At 40.3% G+C, this 25,744-nt stretch overlaps 1 protein-coding gene across 10 annotated transcripts in view; it reads left to right on the forward strand.

The window, feature by feature from the left end:
* The window catches only part of NAV1 (neuron navigator 1), a 416,170-nt gene that overhangs the window by 259,192 nt on the left and 131,234 nt on the right, over window positions 1-25,744 (forward strand). For all 10 annotated transcript variants that reach the window (XM_042462102.1, XM_042462105.1, XM_042462106.1 and 7 more), the window contains one exon: window positions 3,040-3,405. In XM_042462102.1, the coding sequence (XP_042318036.1) occupies window positions 3,040-3,405 (366 nt within the window). The remainder of the gene's footprint in view (window positions 1-3,039; window positions 3,406-25,744) is intronic.

The following is a 25,744-nucleotide window of genomic DNA, read 5'->3' on the forward strand; positions in this document are numbered from 1 at the left end:
ATAGCAAGTAAGAATCTCTGACACTTGCACAATCAAATATCATATACCAATGGAAATAGCAATGAATGCACAACTCAGTAATCTCAATACAGATAAGGCAAAGTCTTGATAGATTCCTCATAAGAGGCCTAGGCCTTTTGGTCAGATTAGAGTTTGAACTTTGAAGGTGTTTTTAAAATACTCTTAGAAGATTACCACATGCGGCTTTTGAAACATGATTTCCCTGGGAGGGAAGTGGTTTTGGCAATCCTGATCATGTGATGCCTCCCCCTACAATCATCCCTGTTCTATCCCACAGCAGTCCCTTTTCATTCATGGGGGAAACCCTTGAATGACCTGGCATTTGCATAATGTCAGTGCAAAAAGTCATTCCCGGGGCAGTTGTGTGATTGCCAGTCTCATGGTGTCAGTGTCCCCCCCTCTGCCCCTCTAATCTTGTTGTTGTTGTTGTTGCTGTTGTTGTTGTTGTTGTTGTCATTCCCAGTTTTTCACACAATTTCAGAGCTCTGCAGCCTCAATTTAAATTTTAGAAAACTCTTAAAAACTTGAATTGTGGCTGTAGACCTCCAGAATTGCATGAAAACAGTTGGGGTGGGGACACTAAAGGCATGCTGTGTAGGGCATAAGGGAAGGAGGCAGGAAAGGGATGTGATGGGGGCATTCCTGTTGCAAGAATGAAAGAGGTGTGATGCTGGTTGCTCTACAAAAGGTGTGTTACCATTTTACAGTATTTTACTTCCGTGACTGCAGTGAGAAAGGCGATTGTGTGATCATCTCCTAAGAAAAGCCCTGCTGGCTTAGTGGTTTTATTATATTAAATGATATATCAACATTGCAAATGAAAACTAATATAAACAAGTGGCTGCTTGTTTGGGGAGGAGATGCAATTAGATTTCAAACACAACATCTTATTAACACATTTCTCAGGGTGAGGAATCTTCCATCTTGTTTAAAAGAAGCACGAGCGCCACCATTGGGGACAATGGACTTGAGCATACACGGATTTTGGTATACGCGGGGGAGGGTCCGGAGTGAATCCCCTGCATATACCAAGGGCTGACTGTACATGAAAGCCCTGGGAGAGATCATCCAGAATCATGGAGTCGGATGCTGTCAGTACGATGATGACACCCAATACAGTGCTCCTGTGCTATGCTCGGACGCATTTTACGTGGCTTTCAGCTTACACGGAATCTGCTTGGAGGAGGAAAACAATGGCGTGTGTGCCCGTGGCACACGCACACCACTTCACCACATGCACACGCCCCATTATTTCGTATGGCACTAGAGCATAGGTGGATTTTCCCTTATGCAGGGGGGATCTGGAATGGATCCCCCGCATAAGGAGAGGGCCCACTGTATATTTCTCCATACCTTCAGAAACAGTCTTAGCTAAAGGTAGTGTGTCTCCTCTGAATAAATGCTGGAGGAGGAAATGGGCTGGATGAAGAAAAATAGATATTGAAACTGAATCCAGACAAAACAGGTGATTACTATTAAGGGTCCTTCTCTGGAGCTGAAGGTGTATCAGCCAGTTCTGGATGGGTCACACACTCTCCCCCCTGAAAGACTGTGTTCACAGTTTGGGAGTGATCTTGGATTTGTCTGTCCAAATGTGAGCCCAGATAGATGTGACAGTCAGGAGTGCATATTAACAGCTTTGGTTGATATGCCAGCTGTGATCCTTTCTAGAATTGGAAGACTTAAAGATGGTAGTGCACATGCTAGTAACCTCAAGGCTGAATTTTTGCAATGCTTTCTCACTGGGCAATCTTTTCAACAAATTTAGAAACTTCAGTTAGTAATTCACTTCAGTTAGTAACTAACTTCAGTTAGTTAGCCAATTAGTTTCTGGGCAAAGTACAAAACATTGGTTATTACCTTTAAAGCCCTACATGGTTTGGGTACAGGTTATCTATGGGCTTGTTTCTTCCTGTGTAATTCACCGCATACATTCAAGTACACCTCCATACACTGGGAGACATTTACTTCAACCGGCCAGAATTAGACTGGCAACTATCATCTAGACGACATTTTCTTCTATAACCCCTGGACTGTGGAGTGGTCTGACAAGAGAGTTTTGACATCTTAAAATGTTGTCTGAATTTAAAATAGTATTAAAGACCTTTCTCTTCAGGCAGGTCTACCCGATAGATTTCAAACTATGAATTTTAAATTAATGTATTTAATTTTATGTTGGTTGGTTTTAATGTGTCCTATGTTTATGTACTTTCACTCAATGTGTTCAAATGGATTTGTGTGTTTTAATCTGTGTTGTATCCTGCCTTGAGCCTTTTGGAGAGCTGGGTAAGAAATAAAATGTGTTGTTATTTTTATTTTTAAAAAAATCAATCTAGCATCATGTTTTTTCTGTGGCAAACCACAAAATTTTTGGCAATCAAAGAACATATCAGATAGAAACTGCTGAAAGGATAGAAACTTTGTTTCGTTTACCACTGTGAGTTATCCTGTATCTGCATACAAGTGGAATGGAAGGCTATCTTTCAATTTGAAACTAACTGTATACTCATCTACAGCAATATTGTCTGTGTTTCTGTACCTTTGGCCTTTTTTACTTTCTGTCTTTAACACTCTGACATCCAGCACGAGTGTCAAATAATACACAGACAAAGTTCTCAGGATCACTATAGAACAGAACACCCATATTTCAATACTTGGGTAGAAAGAACAAGAGATTCAGCTATTACTGTTGTAAATCTACTGTGGTCAGAGGAGCTCTGTTTACTAAAATTCTTACTTCCTTTACAAATATTAGAAAAACCAAGATCTTGGTTCTGTACTGGATCTTGCAAACAGCTGAAAATTAACATAAAAACAACTGTATAGTGGTGTTTGAACTTGCTCTTCACCTTAAGGCTTAATGTGTAAACTTTACTCTGTCTGATTGTACAGTTGAACACCCCCTAGGCTTGTGATTTTGATTACATCTTTGTTCTAGGTGTTTTGATTTATAAGACAATCTGTCCTTCTCTCTACACTTATATCCCTGATATCTTTCTCTGTGCTCTATTCCTGCAGCTCACTGGAGATGACGTGTTATGACAGTGATGAAGCCAATCCCCGCAGCGTGTCCAGCCTGTCAAATCGTTCTTCTCCCCTCTCCTGGCGCTATGGTCAGTCCAGCCCACGTCTGCAGGCCGGGGATGCTCCTTCAGTGGGTGGGGGCTGCCGCTCAGAAGGTACTCCTAGCTGGTACATGCATGGGGAACGAGCTCATTATTCCCACACCATGCCCATGCGCAGCCCCAGCAAGCTCAGCCACATTTCTCGCCTGGAGCTTGTAGAGTCACTTGATGCTGATGACGTCGATCTCAAGTCTGGGTACATGAGTGACAGTGACCTAATGGGCAAGACAATGACTGAGGATGATGATATCACCACAGGGTGAGTACTATGACAGAGCATCAGGCATGCAACTCAAAAGTCAACTGATGTAAATTGGAAGTAGTTTTTGCACCAGCATCAGCTGACATATCTGCATTAAGATAAGGTTATATTTGGTCAGCACATCTACTTTTACCTTTGCCTTAGCACAACAACCTATGTGAGCTGAAAGTGGTTGGACTTGTTTCCAGCTTTTTACATATTAATCTGTATGGCATAGGATATTCTTGGTTTTGTGCGGCTATTAATATGGCACATTGTTATTTGCTCCTAAAAGTCAGAATTCTACCATGAATACAGAAAGAATGTTGCTACAAGCAGATAGCAAATTTTAACTGTGACAAGATAATATATACTGCTGAGAGCTGCAAACAAGAATGCCTTATTTGTGGTCTGGATGTATAAGCGTGCACATGGTGTCTCTGCGAAGCAAATACCCATTCTGCAGTTGTGGCAATTTGTTTCTACACAGCAGATATTTGTCATTGGCTTGAAGCAAGTGAATTCTGCTTTGTGGAACAATGAGGTATGAAGGGTGCCTGGCTTAAACTGAATTTGTTGTTATTACCATAATTGCCATAATTGCACTCTTTTCTGGCTACATAGATACTGTGAGAAAGAGAGAGGAAAAGGCATTTTGGTTCTGAGAAAACAATAGAGGATGTGTATAAGGATGAATTGCTCAGTTGAGTAAATCTAAAGATATAGAAGATGTACTGTGTACAGTGACATGTAAATCTCAGTGGTGATCTGTGCTGTATTTCTGGATGTTTTGACTCAGTTTATAATGAGGCTGTTTGACTGGCTGAACAGCAATGAGTATTTAGCATACAGAGTACTCCGGCTACACTTCTTAAAAAGTGTGTTGGAGACTGTGGAGTTTTATTTGGAATCAGGTGCATCTGATGAAGAGGTATTCTGATCCCCTAATGTGTATGCCAAATAAAACTTGATAGTTTTTAAAGCAGAGATGGGAATTGTGTGGCCCTACAGATGTTGTTCAGTTGCAGCCACCGGCATTCCTCACCACTGGCTGTGTAGATAGGAAGTTACAGTCCATTAACATAATAAATAATAATAAAAATTTTATTTCTATACTGCCCTTCTATATAATCAGGGCGGTGTACAACATTATAAAACATTCATACATAAAAACATGCATCGACAGTTAAAATTAAACATAGCAATACAATAACATTAAAACAACATCTGTAAGACCATAAACTCCCCTCCCATTTTAAACAGACAAAGACTTTTTGGAGATGATTTTTTAATGTATTTGCTGTGTAATTACCAAAACAGAAATTTATTTGGCTTTTCTGTTTAATCACTTCACATTCTTTGAAAGTACACTCCTGATCAAGTAACAGCATCACCTTGTTTTTACTGAAAACTAGGTATTTTCAAAACTAGCCCCCAGCAGCACTGTAATTGGGTTTGCTAGCTCACCTTTAGTGGTTAGAGTGTTGGATTGTGACTGGGTATATCCAGGTTGAGCCCCCACCCCAGCCATAAAAGTCACTGAGGACCTTTTCACACAGGAAACTATGTGCTTCCATCCCGAAAATGGTTAAAGTGGTGGCTTCCCAGAAAAGCAAGCCCATTTGCTAACGGTTATCACACACAAGAGCACAACAAGGGGTTAAAGGCACATTACTTAGGGTCCAATGTGAATTTGGGTATCAAACGAGGAGGACAAACCCCCATTGCTACCTTAGAAATAACTTTCTGCACATGCTCCAAACTGTCAATTCCACAAGGGCATACACACCCACATGCTCCAGGGAGTGAAGAGAAATGGGGAGGAAAAAACTCTTTGCCCCAGAAGTCCCAGAAGCTGTATCAGAGGAAGGCAGAATGAGGCTTCCCTTTGCAAACTCTGTAAAACCACACAAAAAGACACAAGAGAGAGAAAGCGAGGGCTGATACTCCCAGATGCCCTCCTTTTCCAGGACATGCCTTCCATTTCTTCCTCCTATCCAGGAGGAATGCCAAAATGTCCTCTCTCTGCCTTCTCCCAGCAGCTGATCCCTTAATTAGAGGCTGCAGGAGGAAGGAGAAAGCAGCCGGGTGAGGGAAGTGTGTGTGTGTGTATCCCTTTAAGAACAGGGTTTTCTCCCTCTTCCTGGCACTTCAAGGGACCCTGCAAAATCTGGGAACAGGAGGCATCTGGAGGCTTGGTTTTCAGATGGCTGCCATTACTTGAAGGGAGTGAATTTGCAAGCAAAATGGAAATGGAAATACGGAAGTTTTGTGAATTTGCTTATTTCCTGATTCACCTCACATTCTGTCTGACGTCTGTTCTGATTGCGTGCAGAGTCATGTGGAATGCAGCTGCAAACATGTCCCTAATGCCCTAGATGACCCTGCATTGGCACCAGTCTAACCTTCCAATTTTCCCCGTGTGAAAAAGTCCTGAGAGATTTTGTCTCAATCACTGATTAAGCACGATCTACCTCACAGCATTGTTGTGTGAAGGAGGGGGACATCTGTGAACACTTCTGCGAGCTTGTAAACAGATCTTAATCCAGATATCCTTCTGACTATAGATTTCTGAGAGAGAAGATAAGCGTACAGCCATTGTGCTTCCATTTGTTCTTTTAGAGGTCTCTTCACCCACTCTCCCATTTCCTCAACCTACCTGCTCCTAGTTCTTAGAGGATAGTGGAAAAGAATGGTCAAAAGAACTGTTGAAAGAATAGGCAGTGAAGTCCATTGGTGGCATCCTTTGTGCTGTCTTTATAACTTTTGCAAATGTAATCAAGCTTATTGTAAGAAAACACTGTGTACTCGTCTTTCCTCAGCCCCAGTGCTTGGTATGTATAGAGTCTTAATTATAGCTTTTCCATGCAGTTTACCACATGTTAATAGGACTCAAGGTAGATGTGAAAAGCAGCGAATTAAACAGAAATTCTTTGCCAACAATGCAAAGCTAAGCTCTTTAATAGAGTTCTCATACAGCATGGCTTATCAGTATGCTGCTAGTCTCATTATTAGTTTTTATACAGAAAGGGCTTGAAGGATCTGATTTGATTTTAGTGAACACTCATGTTTCACAATCAGTTGAAACCATATGTAGCTTGGCATAAAGATCTCACCAAGGGCATTTTAATTTATATTTCTTTTTAATCAGTCTGTAACTCAGGTAATACTGGACCAAACTGAAATAATCCTGAAATAAGTGAACACAAAAAGAGGTGGACACAGTACTTGCAGAGGCCTTTCTCCCCAATATAATGAAAGGAGCAGAGTGGGGTATAACCAGGAAAAGCCAGTTGGTGCGTCAGAAAAAGAAAAAAAAAACTTGCTAGCCACTTACTGTAATCAATGCAATACAGATCTGAAAAGATTGCAGAAAGAGATCCCTGAGACATTCCTGGGTTCTTACCATCTAGCTTAGATGCATTTCAAAACTGTAGTTCTCCCTTTGGTGTGTGTGAGAGTTGCTCAAAGGGGGTGGGAGTGAGACTTGGAGGCCAGGATCCCTCCACCTCCTTGTTCTCTTTAAATTTTTATGTGTAAAATTTACCCATGTATTGAGTTATATATTACATTTACATAAATAAAACTGTTCTAATTTGAACAGTGTTATTTCTTTACAAAATGTTAAAATATGAATATGCATGATTGTGTGAATAAATATAAGCATGCTAAATAAACAAAATATTTTTATTCATATACTCTGTCAAATGGGGGGAGGGCATGATGTGTTAGAGACTCCTAAGGGCTGATTTTCATGTTTCCACAGAGGTGCCAGTGATCCTTAATTTCTGCAGATTTGTTAATAAGTAGCCATTTGGTTGCTACACAGTTAATCCTTGCTAATTTGAATATTATACTCCAAATTGTTAGGTTGTTTGGAAATGAAGGGCCTTTGGCCTTGTTTTCTTTTGGCTACTCACCCCCTGCTGCTTGAGAGAGATGGAAACTCACAGAGTGGGATATTATGTCATGAGTTTTCCATTTATCATTGGAAGGGTTTTAAAAGTCCCAGAGCTCCATCAAGGGAGAGGGTGTAGACTTGGGCCTAAAAATACTCACATGTCATAGAAAGCTACACTAGAGAATCCTTGTTAATTCTGCTGCTCTGGTCTGCAGATGTGTAATTGTGACAGACCCTGAGTCCAACTGTGAGGCCTCTTTAATGTTGTTGTTATTGGAGTATTAAAATCATGGTGGTTACTCCTAATTGTATAGATTTGGGTGGAGACAGATAGAATGAGCCTGATGTAGGGGAATCCACATGAAAGAAATTGTTGTTTCTTGTAGGTAATTGGTAACTTCAGTGTAGTTTGCCAGCTTTTTTATTTTCTTTGGTCCTGGCGTTTTTTCCAATGGTAACTTGGCATGCTGACATTTAAATGAGTAAACATTTTCCCATCTGTGCTAGGAAGAAATTCACCTGTTTAATTTTTGTATAGGTTGAGTTTCCCTTATCTGAAATGCTTGTGACCAGAGGTGTTTTGGATTTTGGTGTGTGTGTTCTTTTATTTTGGAACACCTATAATTGTATATAATGAGATATCTAGGAGATGAGACCTAAATCTAATCAGAAAATTCACTTATGTTTCTTTGACAGAGATGGGATATAAATATATTATTATTATTATTATTATTATTATTATTATTATTATTTAATGATTTTGTGCATGAAATAAAGATTGCATACATGGAACCATCAGAAAGCAAAGCTGTCACAATCTTAGCCACCCATGAAAAAAGTTTTGGTTTTTCTAATACTTCAGATTTTGGAATTCTGGATGAGGGAGGCTCAACCTGTAGTTTGCTGATAAATACAAGATTGCCAGCCAAGGAAAAATTTGTATGTCTTATTTCTATTTCAGGGCATATTGGGCTAAATACCCTATTTTTGTTCCAGAATATTCCTATCAGGCCCTGTTCTATCAAGATTTATGCTTACTTTAGACTTAGAGATGGATCACACATGAATGTATGATCCATGAAAAACTGTTGTGTCTAAGGAGGCATCGTGCTTGATTTGTGGTGGCACACTCATATGAAGCCACCATTTAATGTCGACATCCTTAAATGCTTAAAATATGCATATGTCAGCCAAAATTTGGACTATGGAAATAATAGAGTTGGTGCCACTACCAGGGTGTATTACGGAGATGTGGAGGCATTTGGATGTCAAGCTTCACATGTCCATCTTTCTTGCCAAAACTAACCTTCCCTGCACTGATTATTTTGGAATGTTCTTTGCAGCATATTCAGGTTCATACAAATCGAGCCCTTCTCTCTTCCTTCCTGAGTCTCCCACATTCCAAACTCGACCAAACGCCAGAGAGAATCCTAGAATATTGGAGGTTTCCTGTTCCAGTGTAAGAGAAAATAAATATTCTCTGCCCTGCATTTTGTCCCATCTATAAAGGAGGGTGATTGGCCTGTTACATGACAGCCTGAAGTAAACAAAGGCCCAGCTGTTTGGGGTCTCTGGTGACAGACCGCAAGTCCTAGCAGGTGACATGGGATTCATACTAACATTGAAATGTCAGCCTGCGCTTTGTGTGGATGTTTCTCTTTCTTGCTCTCTCCTTTTCTCCCAAGTGGCCTGATAAATAGGACCTGCTGTTGTAATACATATTTAGTCCATATTCTGGGTAAGCAGGAAAGTCTCAGGGAGGTATCCAGGGGGAGTGTCATATCAAAAGGGGTGCCAGAACAGCATTTCAAAATTAAGGGCCAGACCCTCTTTTTCTTTTCCTTTGTAATCAACAGGATCCATACTTCCATGGAGCTGTGATCTTATACAGTGAAGGGATAGCTATGGTATTCTGGAGCTCTGCCTGTGTTCTGAATTAAGGGACATTCTCTTCAAATGAAGGACATCTGGCAACCCCATTTGTGGGCCTCCCATTCTCTGAAACATGCTAACAACTGGTGCTGTTATAATGGTTTTGGCTCCTGGCCTGTCCATGTGTTGGTTGTAGCCTGATTGCTTAATCTCTTAAAGGGGGCTTTCTTTAAGAGATTAAGTGAGATCATCACACAGGAGAGAAAGGTCTCCATGCACTCAGTCTTAATGGACACGAGGTGTAGTTGTGGTGCAGAAAGCAGCCCAATTTCTAAGATTCAGGGGGAACCCAGAAAGAAAATCAGGTTCTAGAATTGCCGGGTCCATGTCATCAGAGTGACATGCTCAGACTGCATTGGTTTTCTGGGAAGTCATTAAGGTCTTTTGGGCGAGAAGGGAGAGATGCTTTTGCCTTGCTGAGGAAGACTTCTATGTGCATTCTCAGTAGGAATAAGGCAGTTAAATGAAATATTTCGTAAAGTTACCCTCTTTATTTTTGGAAATTTTTTTTAGGGATGCGGGGTTACTTTCATCCTATTGTACAACCACAGTGGATTTTATTAAAAAGGAAGGAGCAAAGAATGTGGAGAATGACAAACTGCTGAGTGTTTCTTTAGTTCAAACCAACATAAAAGGATGAAGTGATACCAGACAAGCACAAGTGTCTTATTAATGAACTTTTAAGAAATGAATGTAGCTTTGCTGTTGCAATATGTTTTATTTCTCCTATGCAAGCAAGGAAACAAACATCAACTTTCTCTGGCTTGTGATGTGATTCAGTTTAAATCCCCTTCTGTGGAGGACAACCCCACAGGTTGTAATTCATTCTTTTACAGGCCTGCACATTGATTTAAGGGCTATTTATCTGGTAAAGTTTCTTTTGTGCCTCTTGCTCAATTACTTGGGAACTAAGTTGCAAATAAAGCAAAAGTATGATGTGACATGAAGACAAAGTGTGGCAAAAATGAACAGGATAGCCTGTCCTACCTTGTCTCTTTGTTTACTGTGTTTAAATCCTGCTTTTCTTTGAACTGTCTTCTTCATTTTATACATGTGATAACCTTGTGAGGTTGGTTAATCTGAAAAGTGCTGACTTGGCCAGGTTAACTAGTAAGATTGATGACAAGGTGGCAATTTGAACCCAGCTCTGCCCTGTGCTGTTGACTCTCTAGTTTAATAGTGACTGTGTACTTAATAGGGACTAGAGGCTCTTGTAGGAGTTTTATTGCTCGTTTTGTTTCAATAGGAATAAAAAAAAACTTCTGTACAAATTTATCTCTTTGAGTTTCTAAGGAAATTCTCAATGTATGGTCTTTACAAATACTTGGGTTCTACTATGTCTTCAGATGCACATGCATGCCAGCCAACCCACCCACCGACACACATCTCTTGACTGCTTTAATTGTGCAACTGGGATGACGTAGGCACCAGGCACTTTGGGCAGGCTATGATTCCTTGGCAGGTGCCAGAACAAGAGGGTATCTAGTAGCTACAGGAGGTAATGTAGTGAGTGGCAGATTTAATGGCCTACCCTGCAGTTAATAGCTGAGCTTGACACATTTTTTTTCAGGACAATTTACAGTCAGCAATTTCCTGTGAGTTCATAATTAAATGAGTTGCAAGGCAGAAGGGCCACCGGGGAGTTTTAAAAACATTTTGCACTTGTTAAGAGTAGGCAGGTGAGTTATTTGCTAACTGCAACCTTTTAATTGTTGAAAAGCATGAAAAAAAGAAAAAAAGACTCCTTAATGTGTCCTGGGCAGGTGTAGGTTGCTTGGCACAGTGCTCTCCTGATGTTTTCCACACAGACCACCAGAGGAGCTCCACAGAGAGTAATATCACCTCTCTTATACTCTCACACACATGTACCCTTCTTGAAATTAAATTTCATTTTGTACATGGCTCAGTGTTGCTTTAGAGAGCAAATTAATCTTTTGTCCAGCTGAGGCTTGACCAGTACAGTCAAATCATCACCCCTTGATTTGCCTTCATGATTTCTAAATGCCTACAGTGAAATTTTGCCAATTTTCTGCCAGGGTCGCATCAACTATTCCAGGGAAGGCTGACTGGCAAGCTGCCCGGCTTGATTGCTACATTTGCATGAGTAGAAAAAAAAGAAGAAACTGTGATTGCTTTGCCGATGCTCAGATAGAGAAGGATGAGCAAAGGCATGTTTCCATGGTACCAGATCATGGCTACTCCCCAGCAGATATGTTTAGGATGCTGAAGGAATACCACAGTGGATATTCTCTGGGCGGTTTACTATGTGCTCTGAGCTTGTTTCATTATTGGAATGTCTGGTTTTATTGTGATCAAACTGCCAGACATTAGGGAGTAAGCTGTGGAAAATTCAGAGCCAGATTTAATTTCCAGCTTGCATGCATTCAGTGTTATTTCTGATATTCTTCCCTTTTCATTGCATTTCCTCTTTTTCCCCTCAGCAGCAAATTGTTTCGCTTTGAATTTGGGATTAATGAGGGTCTCATCATAAGCACAGATGAATTTGGGCATATAGGTTGTGGAAACAGATTGCAGCCTTTTGGGAAAAATCCAGGAGAAAAGATACTTTTTTTTTTTTTTTGCTAAAGAGACGTCCTTTCCTCTTTGGTTATGTGGTTTCTAGCTTGTTTGCAAGATGTTACTGACTTTGGGAGTGCCTAAAATCTGTCAAGCAAGATGTTGATTTTAAAGAATTTCTCAGGGGATGGCTCTTTCTCCCGCCCTCTTTAAAAGTGTCCAGATGCTGCATGTTTTTTGGGGGGAAACTATGTTTAATCTGAGGGTACTTCTCAGTATTAATTCATAATATTTGTAAATATCATTCTATTATGTATACTCATATATATATATAACAGATAGATCGAGCAAAATAAAAAGAGGCAGATTCCTAGATCTCTCTTGTAATAGATCAAAGTAACACTACGAGATGTTGGTAGTTTGCTTCTCTCTTTCTGTTTATCATGTCTAATGGCCAGTTGTCAAGTGTCATGATGCCATATTCTTTAGGGTTGAGACTGTAGCCCAATGGAAGGCACCTGCTGGGAAGAGTCCTGGTACAATCCTTGGCATCTCTAAGTAAGGCTGGAACATTTCCTTCCTGAAACCCCAAAGAACCGCTATGAATGCCAGCAATATTTAGCTAGAGGGTCCAAAAGTATGGACTCAGTATAAGGCAGCTCCCCCCCCCCCCCGCACTATATGAAGAGAGTGTCTCCACACCCCAACTGTTTTAATCAAAGGTGTGCCAATTTTGTTGGCAGTTTTATTTAGAACGAATCCCTCATCTTGCACTTTATGTCAAGAATTTCAGGATGGTTGATTCACTCACTTAGTCAAACCGTAACCGTGCTGGAATTTCTCAAGCTTAGTCTCATTAGAAAAGAAATCGAGTTTGTTGAGGAGAGTAACTCCCTTGGTTTTTCCCTTTCATATTTACCCCTCTTGTTGATATTAGTTTTGTGCTGGAGAGATCTTGTCACTGTTTTCTTTTCCTCTTCCTCCAAAATCCCCTGTTATGCTGGAGTCAGTGAATGCAGCATTGTAAGCGGACACCTGCAACCATTTGACTGGTAGATGCTTTTCATTTGTTGTTTCTGGTGACTTGCATTGTATGTTGATGTTTTTAGCTGCTGACCCAGCAACAAACTAAAGATCTTCTGGGTTTGATTGTTTTTCTGGTTGTGGGGATGCTAATCCAGCAGAGTGATGATGTACAGGAGTAGGTTATATGTTTACATTGAGATTTAAGATGTGATCTGGTAATGTATTTCAAGGGGAAAGAGGAATGTATTGCTTCAGTTGGAATGATTCACAAAACTGAATGTTCTTCCCTGAATTGAAGGGGGAACTGATCCAGCTCTGCTCTGCAGCTGTTGTTGCTGGAGTTCCTGTTGAACACAGTGGGCTTTTCTTTCTTCTCAAAAGATGAAAATTTGAAAAGGAACTCAAGCAATACTGAATGCCAAGTAGAATCTAGTCAAGTGAAATAAAGATGATCTGTCAGGCACTATCTTCTGCTACCTCCATTTGCTGAACATTTGGGTTGCCATCTCATCCAGAGCCCTGTCAGCTAGTCATATTTATGCCAAATACTCTTCATTGCTAGGCCAGTGTTGCACTTATTGTGCCTACCCAGCAATCACTTGCTGTTCATCAAAGTGGCCCAAAGCAAAATGTAAAGCACCTTGTGTCAAATACAGAACAAACAGTGACTGACCTTTTCCTGGCTTCCATTGTGATGCAACTAGGATCAATGGCAACATTTCTATCAGCAGAGGGGAAGAAGGAAGTTGCATAGGATATGTAGGGTTAGAAAACCTAGTGCTTAATCTGGAAGATGCTTTCTATAGGAGAAGAACAGTATAGAATAAGGATGATTGTAGTCCCAGGTGGGAAGTCAATCCCGGCTCCAGTCTTTGGACAGCCTTTGACCAAGACATTGTCAGTGAAGCTCTTTTCTTTAGGCAGTCCCTGCTCCTCTACTATTGCCACCTCCTCCTTACTACCAGCACCAGCAGCTTCTCTTTATCATTCCTCTCAGGTGCTAACTTGTTTCACTTGTAAATAAACAATTGGTGACATTAGGGCAATTTCTCTTCACTACCACCATTTTTCATTAAACCCTGCCATTGTTAAACAGGATCCTGGACTTTATGTACACTCAGATCCCACTAGAAGTATCTGCTTGCTCTTTCCTTTGGGACCAGTAGAAGAGGACTGATAAAGCAAGCAGCTGACATTGAGGGTGAACAGGCAAATCAAATACCTTGGGGGCTTGGGCTCTTGGCAGCCTCCCCACCCATCTTGCCATGCCTGTGGGTCAGATGAATTGTAAAGCCCAATGCACTTGGGATAGTGGCTGATGCTGCAGCACCCACTACTGAACCATGTATGCAAACAAACATAATCATTTGCTCTAGTGCGTTCTGAAGACATCCACTCCTGTAAGTGGATGGATCCCAAAGTACAGAGAAAGTCTGAAAGTTTACTTTGTTTGTGAAGCTGCGGGCATGCTCCTAGATTCCAGAACTCCCTTCCTAGGGAGATGAGGCAGGCTCCCCTCCTTGCTGCCCTTTCATTATCAGGTGAAGACCTTTCTGTTCTAGCAGGTGTTTGGAACTGTTGTTTTCTATAATGTGTCTTCTGTTGTAGTACTGTTTGTTGTTGTTCTTGTTGTTCTTGTGTGCCTTCAAGTCATTTTCAACTTATTGTGACCCTTAGATGAACCTGTTACAAAGTTTTCTTGGCATTATTTGTTTGTAGGAGGGTTGCCGTTGCCTTTTTCAGAGGCGGAGAAAGTGTGACTTGCCCAAGTTCTTCAGTGGGTTTCCATGGCCAAGTGGGCACTTGAGCCTTGGTGTTCCAGAATCTTAGTCCCACACCCCTCCCACTATACAGTGCACCCATGTTATACATGGGTGCAACTTACGTGGCTTTCAGCATATGCTAAAAGCCGCACCGGAAGAAGTCTCGGTGCACCCAGGAAGGGGTAATGGTGCACGCTGTGCCTCACCGTAGGCACTAGCCCCATGTTTTTTGAACAGGGCTCGAGCATGTGCGGAATTCTCTTTATGCAGGGGGATCTGGAACAGATCCCTCGTGTAAGGGAAGGGCCCACTGTACCTTGGTGGCTTTTTATTATGCTTTTAGATTGTTTTCTGTGATTTTAATTCTATGAATAATTTAATATTTCAGTCTTACTTTTTGTATGTTTTTAGCCACATGTAGTTTTATTTATATTTCTTTTTGTTCTGTAAGGATCTTCTATTTGGGGGGGGGGGGGAAGGTGGAATATAAATAAAGTGATTGATTGATCAAGAAATTAATGAATGAATTTTTATGTCAAACAACAACCAGAATAATAAAATAAAGTAAAACAAATATATTATTAAATATAATGCTCTTATAATGAAACAGTATAAAACAGTGATACTTCCAGAAACTGGCAATCTTTGTTGTATTCTGAGCACACAGATTAGCCAGAAGATGATCAATATACAGTCAGCCCTTTCCTTACACAGAGGATCCATTCTGGAGCCCCCTGTGGAAGGAGGAAACTGTGTATGCTTGAAAACAATGGGGTATGTGCCTGTGGCACTGCATACACCATTCATTTAATTGTACTGTAGCTTCAGCGTTAGCTGAAAGCCACATAAGGCAAGCCCGTGTTTGCAGCGGCCTGACTGAAAAATGATTCAACTCTCTAAGGCCCCATTCACACTATGAAAATAATCCAGGTGAATCTGGGTTGAATCCTTGTTGTTTACACAGGTCCCGAGTGCATTCAATGCACTTTTAGTATGGGGAGGGGGCTGGCAAAACACTCACTTAACCCAGGATGTTCGATACCAGGCATTTCCCCAAGTTTTCCTGAAAGATCTACATCAATCCGCATTTTTGCAGTGTGAATAAGCTTCCAGATTGATTTGGATCACTCTATTGTTCAAGGAAATGGAGGCGGCTCCATTTTATGTCAAAACAATGCCATGTGTGACTAACAAAGGGGTTACAATGACTAAAGATTTGTGAACCCGAAACAAAATGGGAACAACAAACCTGATATGCATCAGCACAGCGATCCACATATCCTCAGAACAAAAAGAAGAAAAAAGAGTGTGAGTGCCCCCCAGACTTCTTCAGTCAGGTTCCAAATTGTCTTCAGTGCATTCAGAGATGGTGGCATGCATTACTCCTTGTATGGTGATAAGTTTGATGCTTGTCTACATTGATATTGAAAAGAATTTGCATCAGAATGTGGATTTTAATTCCTTTCTGAAACAACCAAGAAACTAAACATTTGTGTGGTCTCCCATAGGCTCAGTCAGATTCAGTAATAATTTCCAGGCAACGCAGCTGCAACAAGCAGTAGATTTGCTTGTGTCATTTTACTTATTAACATTCCTCCAGATCATATAAACAGCTAGTTATACTGTCTCCCTCTGTGGTTGTTGTGAATGAATTTTCTGAAAGGGATGCAGGAATAATAGCAGGAGTAGTAATAGCTGTAAACGGCAATGTGATTACGATGCTGTTGCAGTGGCAGAAAAAAAAACAGTAATGTAAGGAAAGAAATGTTTTAAAACACCTTGGAGAACGTTTTCTGATTCTTCTTCACTGACAATGTGATAACAGGAATATTGCTATAGCGACTGTATTGGAGCATTTCTGTGCTCAATAGTGAAAGAACTGACCATCAGGCCCAAGTTCACTTGCCAGAATACTCTGGAGTATTCAGGCCCCCAGTTCCCACCTACCTGCTCTCTTTTGCTGCATGTTTTGAGCCTTCCCCCATGGTCTTTGTTCATTGCCCAGTGCCACTAATGAGGGCAGAACGAGGCAACCGGCCATGTTATTGATTTTTTAAATTAAAATTCTATTAATACATTCTAAAACAAAACATGACAACAAACAGTACACCAAAACAACAATAAATACAGACAATAACCCAGATAAGGCCCTGAAAATTATAGATAAAAGGTGTATTCAAGGATCCTGAAAGACATCTTTCCATAAAAATTTAGCTAAAATTGGGGGATGTCTTGAGACTAAATCTTGCTGGATATATTCAATAAATGGGTGCCAAATCTTATGAAAGGTCAATCCAGAGTGTAAGCCTCTTGCTCTTTTGTTGTTATCTGCCATTTTCTCCATTAACCACAAGTCCCAGAGCACAGTCCACCATCCTGCAATATTCAACTTTCCAGTTTTCCAGTTCCTGGCTGTCTCAAGCTTGGCAACAGCCAGAAGCAAACTAATAAGTTCTTTATGCTGCAGGGCTTTATTTTCATTCATAAAAATGGAGAACAGGAGCAGGAGTGGTGATAATTGTAAACTTTGTTTAGTGTTCTTGGAGATCAGTTGTAAAATTTCTGTCCAATCCTCATGCACTAAGGGACAATCCAGCCATATATGTACAAAGGTTCCCCTACTGTGAGATCCAACAACCTTCACCAATAACCAACAACAGCAACTTGCTTAAAAGCAGTGAAGTTTATTGATAGATAGATGAATGGTGGCCAGACAGACTTTTTAGTGAACTCTGAAGCTCAGAACACAAACCTCAAGTTAAAAGTACTCTTGGCCGGCCCCCACCTTTTTTCCTGCTCTCCCGCCTTCTACTCCCCATCTTTCCCCCTCCTGTTGCTTCCCAGGCTAGCGCGGCTTGAGAAACCAGGTTGACCTTGGGCTTTGCAGATGTCTCCAACTAATTAAACAATACATTCCAATCCTATGCAGCTATGCGGCCAAAGCATCCCATCCCCCCCTTAGCAAGCAAGCTGGTAGCAGAACTACATCTAAAGCAATTACACCATTAATATGAACAAAACCCAAAGTGAATGTGAATATTGATCAGTAATTGGCTTTGGAGTTCTGACACCTACCTTCACAACCCCTCCAGCATTTTGGATTAGCATTGGTAGACATACGAGCCAATTTGACTGGGGTGAGGTACCACTGATGGACCAGCTTGATAATATTCTCTTTAATGTCAATGGACTTAGTTTTAAATGGTAAATGAGTCCGTATATTTTCCCAGGTCTTACTATCAAGTGAAAGGGAAAATTCTGCTTCCCATCCTGCTTTATGAAGTGTTGAGTTCCCAAATGTTTCTTCTAGCAGACAATTACATGCAATGCATGCTATTTGGCCTTTAAAATATATAGCCAGAGAGACACACATGTTTTCAAAAAAAGTAAGTGGGCGAGGATATTCCTGTATCTGAAGCAGTTTCTTTAAAAATAATTGTATCTGTATTATTTGATACCAGTTGTGATGACCAGGGCCCAGAGCACAGATTAGTTGCTCCATTGTGATAGTCATCCCATTGTGGAACAGGTCACTAACTGAATACAGGCCATAAACCTTCCAACCTCAAAACTGTACATATTTTTCTGGGCTCCGGAAAAGAGGGTGAGTAAGAAAAGGCCGTAAAGGGGAAGGGTAGGGAGCCAAGAGATGCCTCCATTTCTTCTACAAGGCCAAGGCAGTGAGCAAAAAAGGGTTATTACAAATTTTAGTAAATGTATATCTAGGCGGGTTACAGACCTCCAAAAAATACGTATGGAATACGTATTAGGGTTAGGAAGGGGCGGTGCTTCCGCACCCCCCTAACCCTAGTACGTATTCCATACGTACAACATGGCGGCGCCCCTTCCACATGGGGGCCGCCATGTTTACGTATCGGATGCATAGCGTCCAGATGTGTCGCGGCGCCTATGATGTTGTGAATGCGCCAGCGGCGCCTCGCGACGTCATAGAGGCGCCACAAGAAGGAGCTCCATTTTGGAGCTCCTTTTTTGCTCTGCGCGGGAGCTGCGCGGTGTGTTAATCTATCCAATTGGTCAGACTATTTCTGCTAATCAACTGGGTGATTTGACTTAGCTGAGAAGCTTCAAAGTAAAGATCAAGTTTCGGAAATGACAACCCTCTATATCCAGTTTTAGAATGCATGACTGCTTTTGAGAAGCGTGGGCATTTCCCATTAAAACTAGGTAGTCCACTAACTTGTTCCAGCATTTAAAGTATGGATTTGGTGGTCTCAAGGGAATTGTTTGAAGAAAAAACAATAGTTTTGTCAGAATGAAAGAGTAAACTAAAGAAACATTGTCCAAAAGGGAGAAATGAAGTGACTTCCAATGGGCCAGTTTTGATTTAATCCACTTAGTGATTGGATTATAATTGCGAGGGTTAAATTGAGAGATATCTCTTGTGATGATGACCCCTAGATACTTTAGACCTGAGGGGTTGAATTGTATGTGCATTAGTCCCTCCCAAGAATGCTGGGTTTCAAGAGTTGCATTGATAATTTATTTGGAACCCAGAGAACCTGCCAAACTGTTTTAATATTTTATCAGTCTCCTTGAAAGAATCAGGAAAGTTTTTAATGTAAAGTATCATGTCATCTGCGTAAAGTCCAATTTTATGCATAGTCTTATTGATTTCTATCCCTTCTATCTTGTTGTTGTCTCTGATCAATGTTGCAAGAGGTTCCAACGCTATTGCAAAGAGGAGCAGGGACAAGGGACAACCTTGTTTAGTGCCTCTTTGCAAGGTGATGGGTGTTGAGTTCTCCTTATTTACATTGCTCGAGATCCCCAATACAGCCATATTATTGATGCTAGGGACCATGTTCTGACCTTAAAGCAACTTGTGCCTAGCATCAATAACATGGCTGTATTTGGAATCTCGAGCGATATATGTAAATAAGGAGGACTTTTTTTTTAGATTGCAAGCCTGAGGGCAGGGAAATGTCTAACTAACAAATTGTAAGACGCTCTGATAGCCTTGGCTGAAGAGTGGGGTATTATTATTATTATTATTAATAATAATTATTATTATTATTATTATTATTATTATTATTATTATTGTGCCAGCAGTGGCAACAATGGGTGGCTCTCAGGGACAATGAGTGAAAACAGCTACTGTCATCACTGCAAAGAGTCGAAAACCTGCAGCAAAATGTGAGTTATTTAAATACAGGTTAGGGGGAGGAAGCCCTGAATCAGGTGTAGGTGTCGTGAATAAAGTCTTGAGTTGATTCAGGGGTTTGGCGCTGCTGCTTCATGTAAACAGGATGCAGTGAGCCTAGGGAGAATTTAGAGTAAATCACCCATGTAGACAAGCCCTCAGTATTTTTTCTGTGCTTGCATACTTCTAAAAAGAAAAGAATAGAAAAGAAAAAAGAGGCAGGTGTAGGTGGGAGATGAAATTCTTATTTTCAAAATAACAAGGAATTAAATTGCTTTGAGAATGAAAAATGGAAGCGCATGGATTGATGGTGATGAGGAGGAGGAGGAGCAGGAGGGGGATGGTTCTTATATTATTACCATAAAAGATTTGATTTAAGAGGGACAGAATCATCTGAATTCTATTTGTTGGCATCTCCTTCTTGTTGCTGAAAGATCTGAGGGACTTAAAAGAGATCAATCATCTTAATTCCATTCACTAGCTCCTGAAGTTCACTGCTGTGGAATTTCAAGAACATCCTTTCCTTCAAAATCAATTTTGAAGGGATCGTAGTGATGAATTTACAAGATCTGCTCTGCAGCCTAAGGAAATGGATTAAATGCAGAGCCAATTAAATCTGTAGCTTTTTATAACCAGGAAACAAAAAAACATGAGGCATAATCATAACAATCAATAGTCTGGCTTTCTCCCAGATAAGCCTATGGTAATCTGGACTTCAAAGGGAGCCAGAGGCCTGGAATTAGCGAGTCATAGCAACATCTCAGTAAAATTTGCAGCACGACACTAAAGTGTAATGTGCTTAGAGCTATAAACATGTCACGAGAATCCAAGAAAAGGGATGGAAAAAACCCATCATGGCATCCAAATCTTTTTCTCCATCTGTCCCATACAGCATGCCTACATATACCGACAGTGTACATTAATATTTTCCAGCACAAAAGCATTCCACCACTAAAAAATCCCCAGTGATTCCTGTTCCTTGTCATGACTTACTTAAGAGTATGTTAAAAACAGGAGATGCCATTCTTTCCTTGGAGTAAATTCCATTGGCAGGGAGACCTTTGAATTACAACTGGATATATTGCAGTAAGCCTGTGAGTGGGAACTCCTGTGGCTTAAACATTTATAGTGGCCATGGGTGGTAGAAAGGGATGGGGAGCAGTGCTGGGATGAATGGATTTAAGCTTTTCCTCCATGGCATTTTTCCTGCTGTAGCTAATTGCCTTATGTAGGAGTGTACAGATATATCTATGTGAAACCTGGATATTTTGCTTGGCAGAACAAGGAACTAGTTTCAGGAGGGAGTTTTTAATTTGCATAACTGAAAGTGGTAAATGTTAAACTCCCCTTCTGAATTACCATAGTCCCAGTCACATCCAGATCTAGTGTGGTGTAGTGGTTTGAGTGTTGGACTATGGCTCTGGACACCAGGGTTCAAATGTCTGCTCATCCATGGCAACCTACTGGGTGAACTTGGTCAAGTCATATTCTCTTACTCTCAGAGAAGGGCAATAGCAAATCTTTCTGAACAAATCTTGCCAAGACAACTCTATGATAAGTTCACCTTAGGATCACCATGAGTTGGAAATGACTTTTAGGCATGCAGCAACAATGATCAGGCCCACTTGTCTCTCTGGTGAAGTTGCTATTCAGTTTTAGAGTTAATTTTGCCTCTTGGCAGGTTTTGCCTTAAAGTGAATTTTGTCATACTGTGGGTTCTGTTGCTGTCATCACCAGGTCTTTTCTTGGATCATTTAAATGAAAGCATCTAACAATCCCATGCTTTTCACAATTCTCTTTTCCCTTTGCTGCAAGAGTTAGCAAGGAGGACCCTGACGGGTTCTTGTCTCTTTACATGCATAATCTGATCATGTATGTTATTTGTGACAAAGCAGTATCTGACATTTGCTGGCAGCAGTTAGAGTACTGTGTAATTTTAGTAAGTTTGCTACTAGGATGTAATTTTCTGCATAAGAGATTTGCTTGAATTTGAGCATGTTAAACAGTTCTCACAATCCTCAAGGGCTGTCACAGAGAGGGGGCAGGCCTATTGTCTGCTGCCCCAGGGGGTAGGACCAGCTCTAATGGTTTGAAGTTAGAGGAGAGCAAATTTCAATTGAACATTAGAAAGACCTTCTTGGCAATAATCTATTTCATTTCATTTTTTTGCCACCTTTTCCCCAGAAAGGGACCCACGGCAGCTCACAAATAAAAACATTTTGAAAGACTTTACAATAAAAGTTTTAAAAACAATGAAAAACACCAAATAAAAACATTATAAAATTACATACATTAAAAACTACAATACAGTCAGCCTTCCACATTTGTGACCTTGACTTTTGTGAATTTGATTATTGGCAGTTTTGATCAATATGGTCTCTTTAAGAATCTCTAAGTCCTCCAGCACAACTCTTTTGGAAACTAACCATAGAATTGTGCTGGAGGTCTTAGAGATTACCAGAGAAAATATTTCTTTAGGCATTTGTAGGTCCTTCAGCATGATTATATGGTTAAGCTCTGGCAGATATTGACCACAGAGGACCTAGCACAGGAGGACCTAGAGAAAGGTGTTCTATCAGGTCAAAAATAGAGTGTTTTTTATTTGTCATTTTCCCACTTTCATGGGGGTCCTCTGTCCCTAACCCCAGCGAATGTGGAGGGCCCACTGTACAAATAACAAAACACCCTATATAAAAGCCATTCCATGGTTATAATAACGTACGGCATATAATTAATTTAATAGAGCATCATGGCAGAAGATGTGATAGACCACTTGCGTTAATTTTTGTTGACTTTGAAAAAGCATTCGACCGGGTTAATTGGTTATTTTTGAAGGAATTATGCAAGAGAGCCGGTCTTGGTGAGAATTTTGGGAAATGGATGGATGCAATATATCAAAAACAGGTGGCAAGATTAATTATTAATGGAGAAAAAACCAAGGGGATTCATGTATTTAAGGGAACGAGTCAGGGTTGTCCCCTTTCTCCCCTGTTGTTCATTTTGATTTTGGAGGTCCTAACTGATGAAATTCGTAACTATATCAAAATCACAGGAGTCAAAATTAAAGGCACTGAAATGAAACTTAAGGCATATGCAGATGACTTGGTTATATCTCTCTCTAAACCAAACGAGGATATAGAAAGGGTTAATAAATCCTTAAGGCAATTTGGTAATGCCTCCGGTCTAAGGGTAAATAATGAGAAAACCGCTATGCTGTTGTTTAATTTAAATCCCAATGAGAAGGACGAGTTGCAAAAATGTTCTGGATATAAGGTTGTAGATAAGGTTAAGTATTTGGGTATTTGGATATCAACTAAAACTTCTGACTTATTTAAAAACAACTATCATAAGGTCTAGCAAAATATTAAAAATGACATGTCCCGTTGGGATAAGGTCGGGTTGTCATAGATGGGGGAAATTGCCACTGTAAAAATGTGTATTTTGCCTAAAATAATTTTTTTGTTCCAAAATATTCCAATTTTGACAAATGATAAACCTTTCAGCCAATGGAAAAAAGACATTAATAAATTCATCTGGGGTCGGAAGAAACCCAGGGTGCGCTTTAAAACTCTTCAGGATGATAGAAAGTGTGGAGGCATGGGTTTACCGAATTTAAAAATATATTTTTATGCCTGTTGCTTTGAATGGATGGGAGAGTGGTTTAAGTTGAACAATAAGCAACTTTTAAATCTTGAGCTGTCAGATGTACTTTTTGGTATACACGCCTTCTTGTTTTACAATAAACTTAAAGCAAATAAAGAGTTTTTAAACCACTCTATTCGTAAAGCGCTTATGAAAGTTTGGCTGAAGTTTAAACCCATTCTGTACCCCAAGATCCCTTTGTGGACCTCTATAAATGAGGCGTTTTATAGACATGATGAGGTCTGTCTGGGCTGTTGGATTACATATGGAGATCTTATTTTGGTTGATAAGGAAACAAATTCTCTGACTTTAAAATCTCTTGTAACCTTGGAAAATGAAGGCTTTAAATTAAATTGGTTTCTTTTCCGTCAATTAAAAGAGAGGTTCTCCTTAGATATTAAGATGGGTGGTATAGAAACCACTGTATCCCAATTCGATAAAATTACCTTTGGCATTTGCATGCTTTCAAACTGCTAGGTTGGCAGAAGCTGGGACTAGTGATAGGAGCTCGCCCCATCATGCGGCACCCAGGCCTCAAACTGCCAACCTGCTGGTCTTGCAATCAACAGAGTCAGCGTTTTAACCACTTGAGCCATCACATCCCTCTGTATGGGGAGATATGGGATCTCAAACAGTCTGGACCTAAGAACTAATAAGAGTGATTCAGCAGTGGAATCAATTGCCTAGACAAGTGGTGGGATCTCCTTCTCTGGACATCTTTAGAAGGAGGCTGGACAGTTTACTGCTGAAGATGTTTTAGCTGGAGATTCTGCATTTAGCAGGGGATTGGACACAACGGCCCATGAACCCCCTTCCAGCTTTATGAATCTTTTACTCTATATACCAAATCTATTAGGTAAAAAATGCTTGTTGCTTATTTGGGTTATGCTTCCTTTAATGGGAGATATGTTAAAAGATGAACTATTACTAAGAAATCAGGCCTGTCCTAGGCAAGACTGCAAAAGACAATAATGGCTTGTCCTGTCCTTGTTATTGTATCTAGTTGTATATCAAGGGTGTTCATTTGATATGTGTGAGTAGGTTTATTGGTTTGTTGGTGTTGCCTCCTTTAAAGTACCTTTTTATTTAATTATAATTGCTCTAAGGAATATAGGATGCCATTGGTTCATTTTCTATCCATGGGAGGAAAGGCAGTGCAGACATAGTCAATAAAAAATATTGGGGCATGCCTGTTTCTCGACATTTATATGTATAAATCTTAAGTTTGTACATTATATGGTATAAACCAAAGTACCATATATACTCGACTATAAGTTGACCTGATGTATAAATCAAGAGCAGGTTTTGGGGCCAAAATTATGGATTTTGATATGATCCGTGGATAAGTCGAGGGTAAAATTTAGAGGCATGTAATGAAGGATGTAAAGCAAAAAGCAAAAGAAAACAATACCAAAAAACCTACAGGCGTAACTATTTGTGCTCATACTAAAGGCTGGATGAATGAGAATGTAGAAGAGTGTCAGTGCTTCCAGGGCAGATTAAACTTTTTTGTTCAACAGGGTTTAGTTACATATACATATATGTATAAAGTACAGTATTTATATTGACCCGTGGATAAGTCGACTCAGGTTTTTTGGATCAATTTTTAACCTAAATTTCTAGACTTATACATGAGTATACAGTAATTATGTTTATCGTTTTCAGTCTTGTGTTAGTTTCTTGAATATTAACTCAGTAACCACACCCATTCTTGAAATGCTTTGTGCAACAGAGTAGTATATTAAATTTCTATTAAAGCACTATATGAATACAGACCCTGCATGATGTCTTTTAAATTTATGGTGATTGGCTTCTCTTGCCCCAAATATCACATTCAAATGCTCCAAATTTGGAATTTTCTTTCTCTCCTGAATGAAAAGCAGGATCTCCCACCCCCATGCTGGTCTCTTCCTTGCAGTGCCTGGGTCATGTTTGCTTAAACAGTGAGTCATTCCAGCATGCCTTGACCCTGTCTCTGCACTGTGCAGTGTTTATACAGATTCCTCTGACTTCCCCCTTCTGGCTTTGTCATTGGCAATGTAAAGCCAATAAGCCTGGACTCTGCCTGCTCTATACAGTCTTGTCCCTTCAAGTGGTTTTCCCCTTGTCTTTATATCTATAGCCTGGTGAATAGATAAAATGTTATGCAAGTTGGGAGAGAAAACTCATGGGTGAGAGTTCAGCTTTCTAAGTTTGACTGTAGTCTGGCCTTGCACAATGAAGTGGTGGGGATGCAAGAAGCAGAAAGGACTTGCACATCTCCAAGCTTAACATGGTCTGGCCTGGTACCCATTTCTACCCTGATCATGCAGACACAGCCTCTGAACTAGAGCCAGAATGAATGTCTGTTGCAAACAGAGGGTCTGGCAGATTCACAGAATGCAAATTTGAATGTGATCATGAAAACAAATCATT

Source organism: Sceloporus undulatus, chromosome 4, assembly GCF_019175285.1.
Source record: "Sceloporus undulatus isolate JIND9_A2432 ecotype Alabama chromosome 4, SceUnd_v1.1, whole genome shotgun sequence".
NCBI classification, from domain to species: domain Eukaryota; kingdom Metazoa; phylum Chordata; class Lepidosauria; order Squamata; family Phrynosomatidae; genus Sceloporus; species Sceloporus undulatus.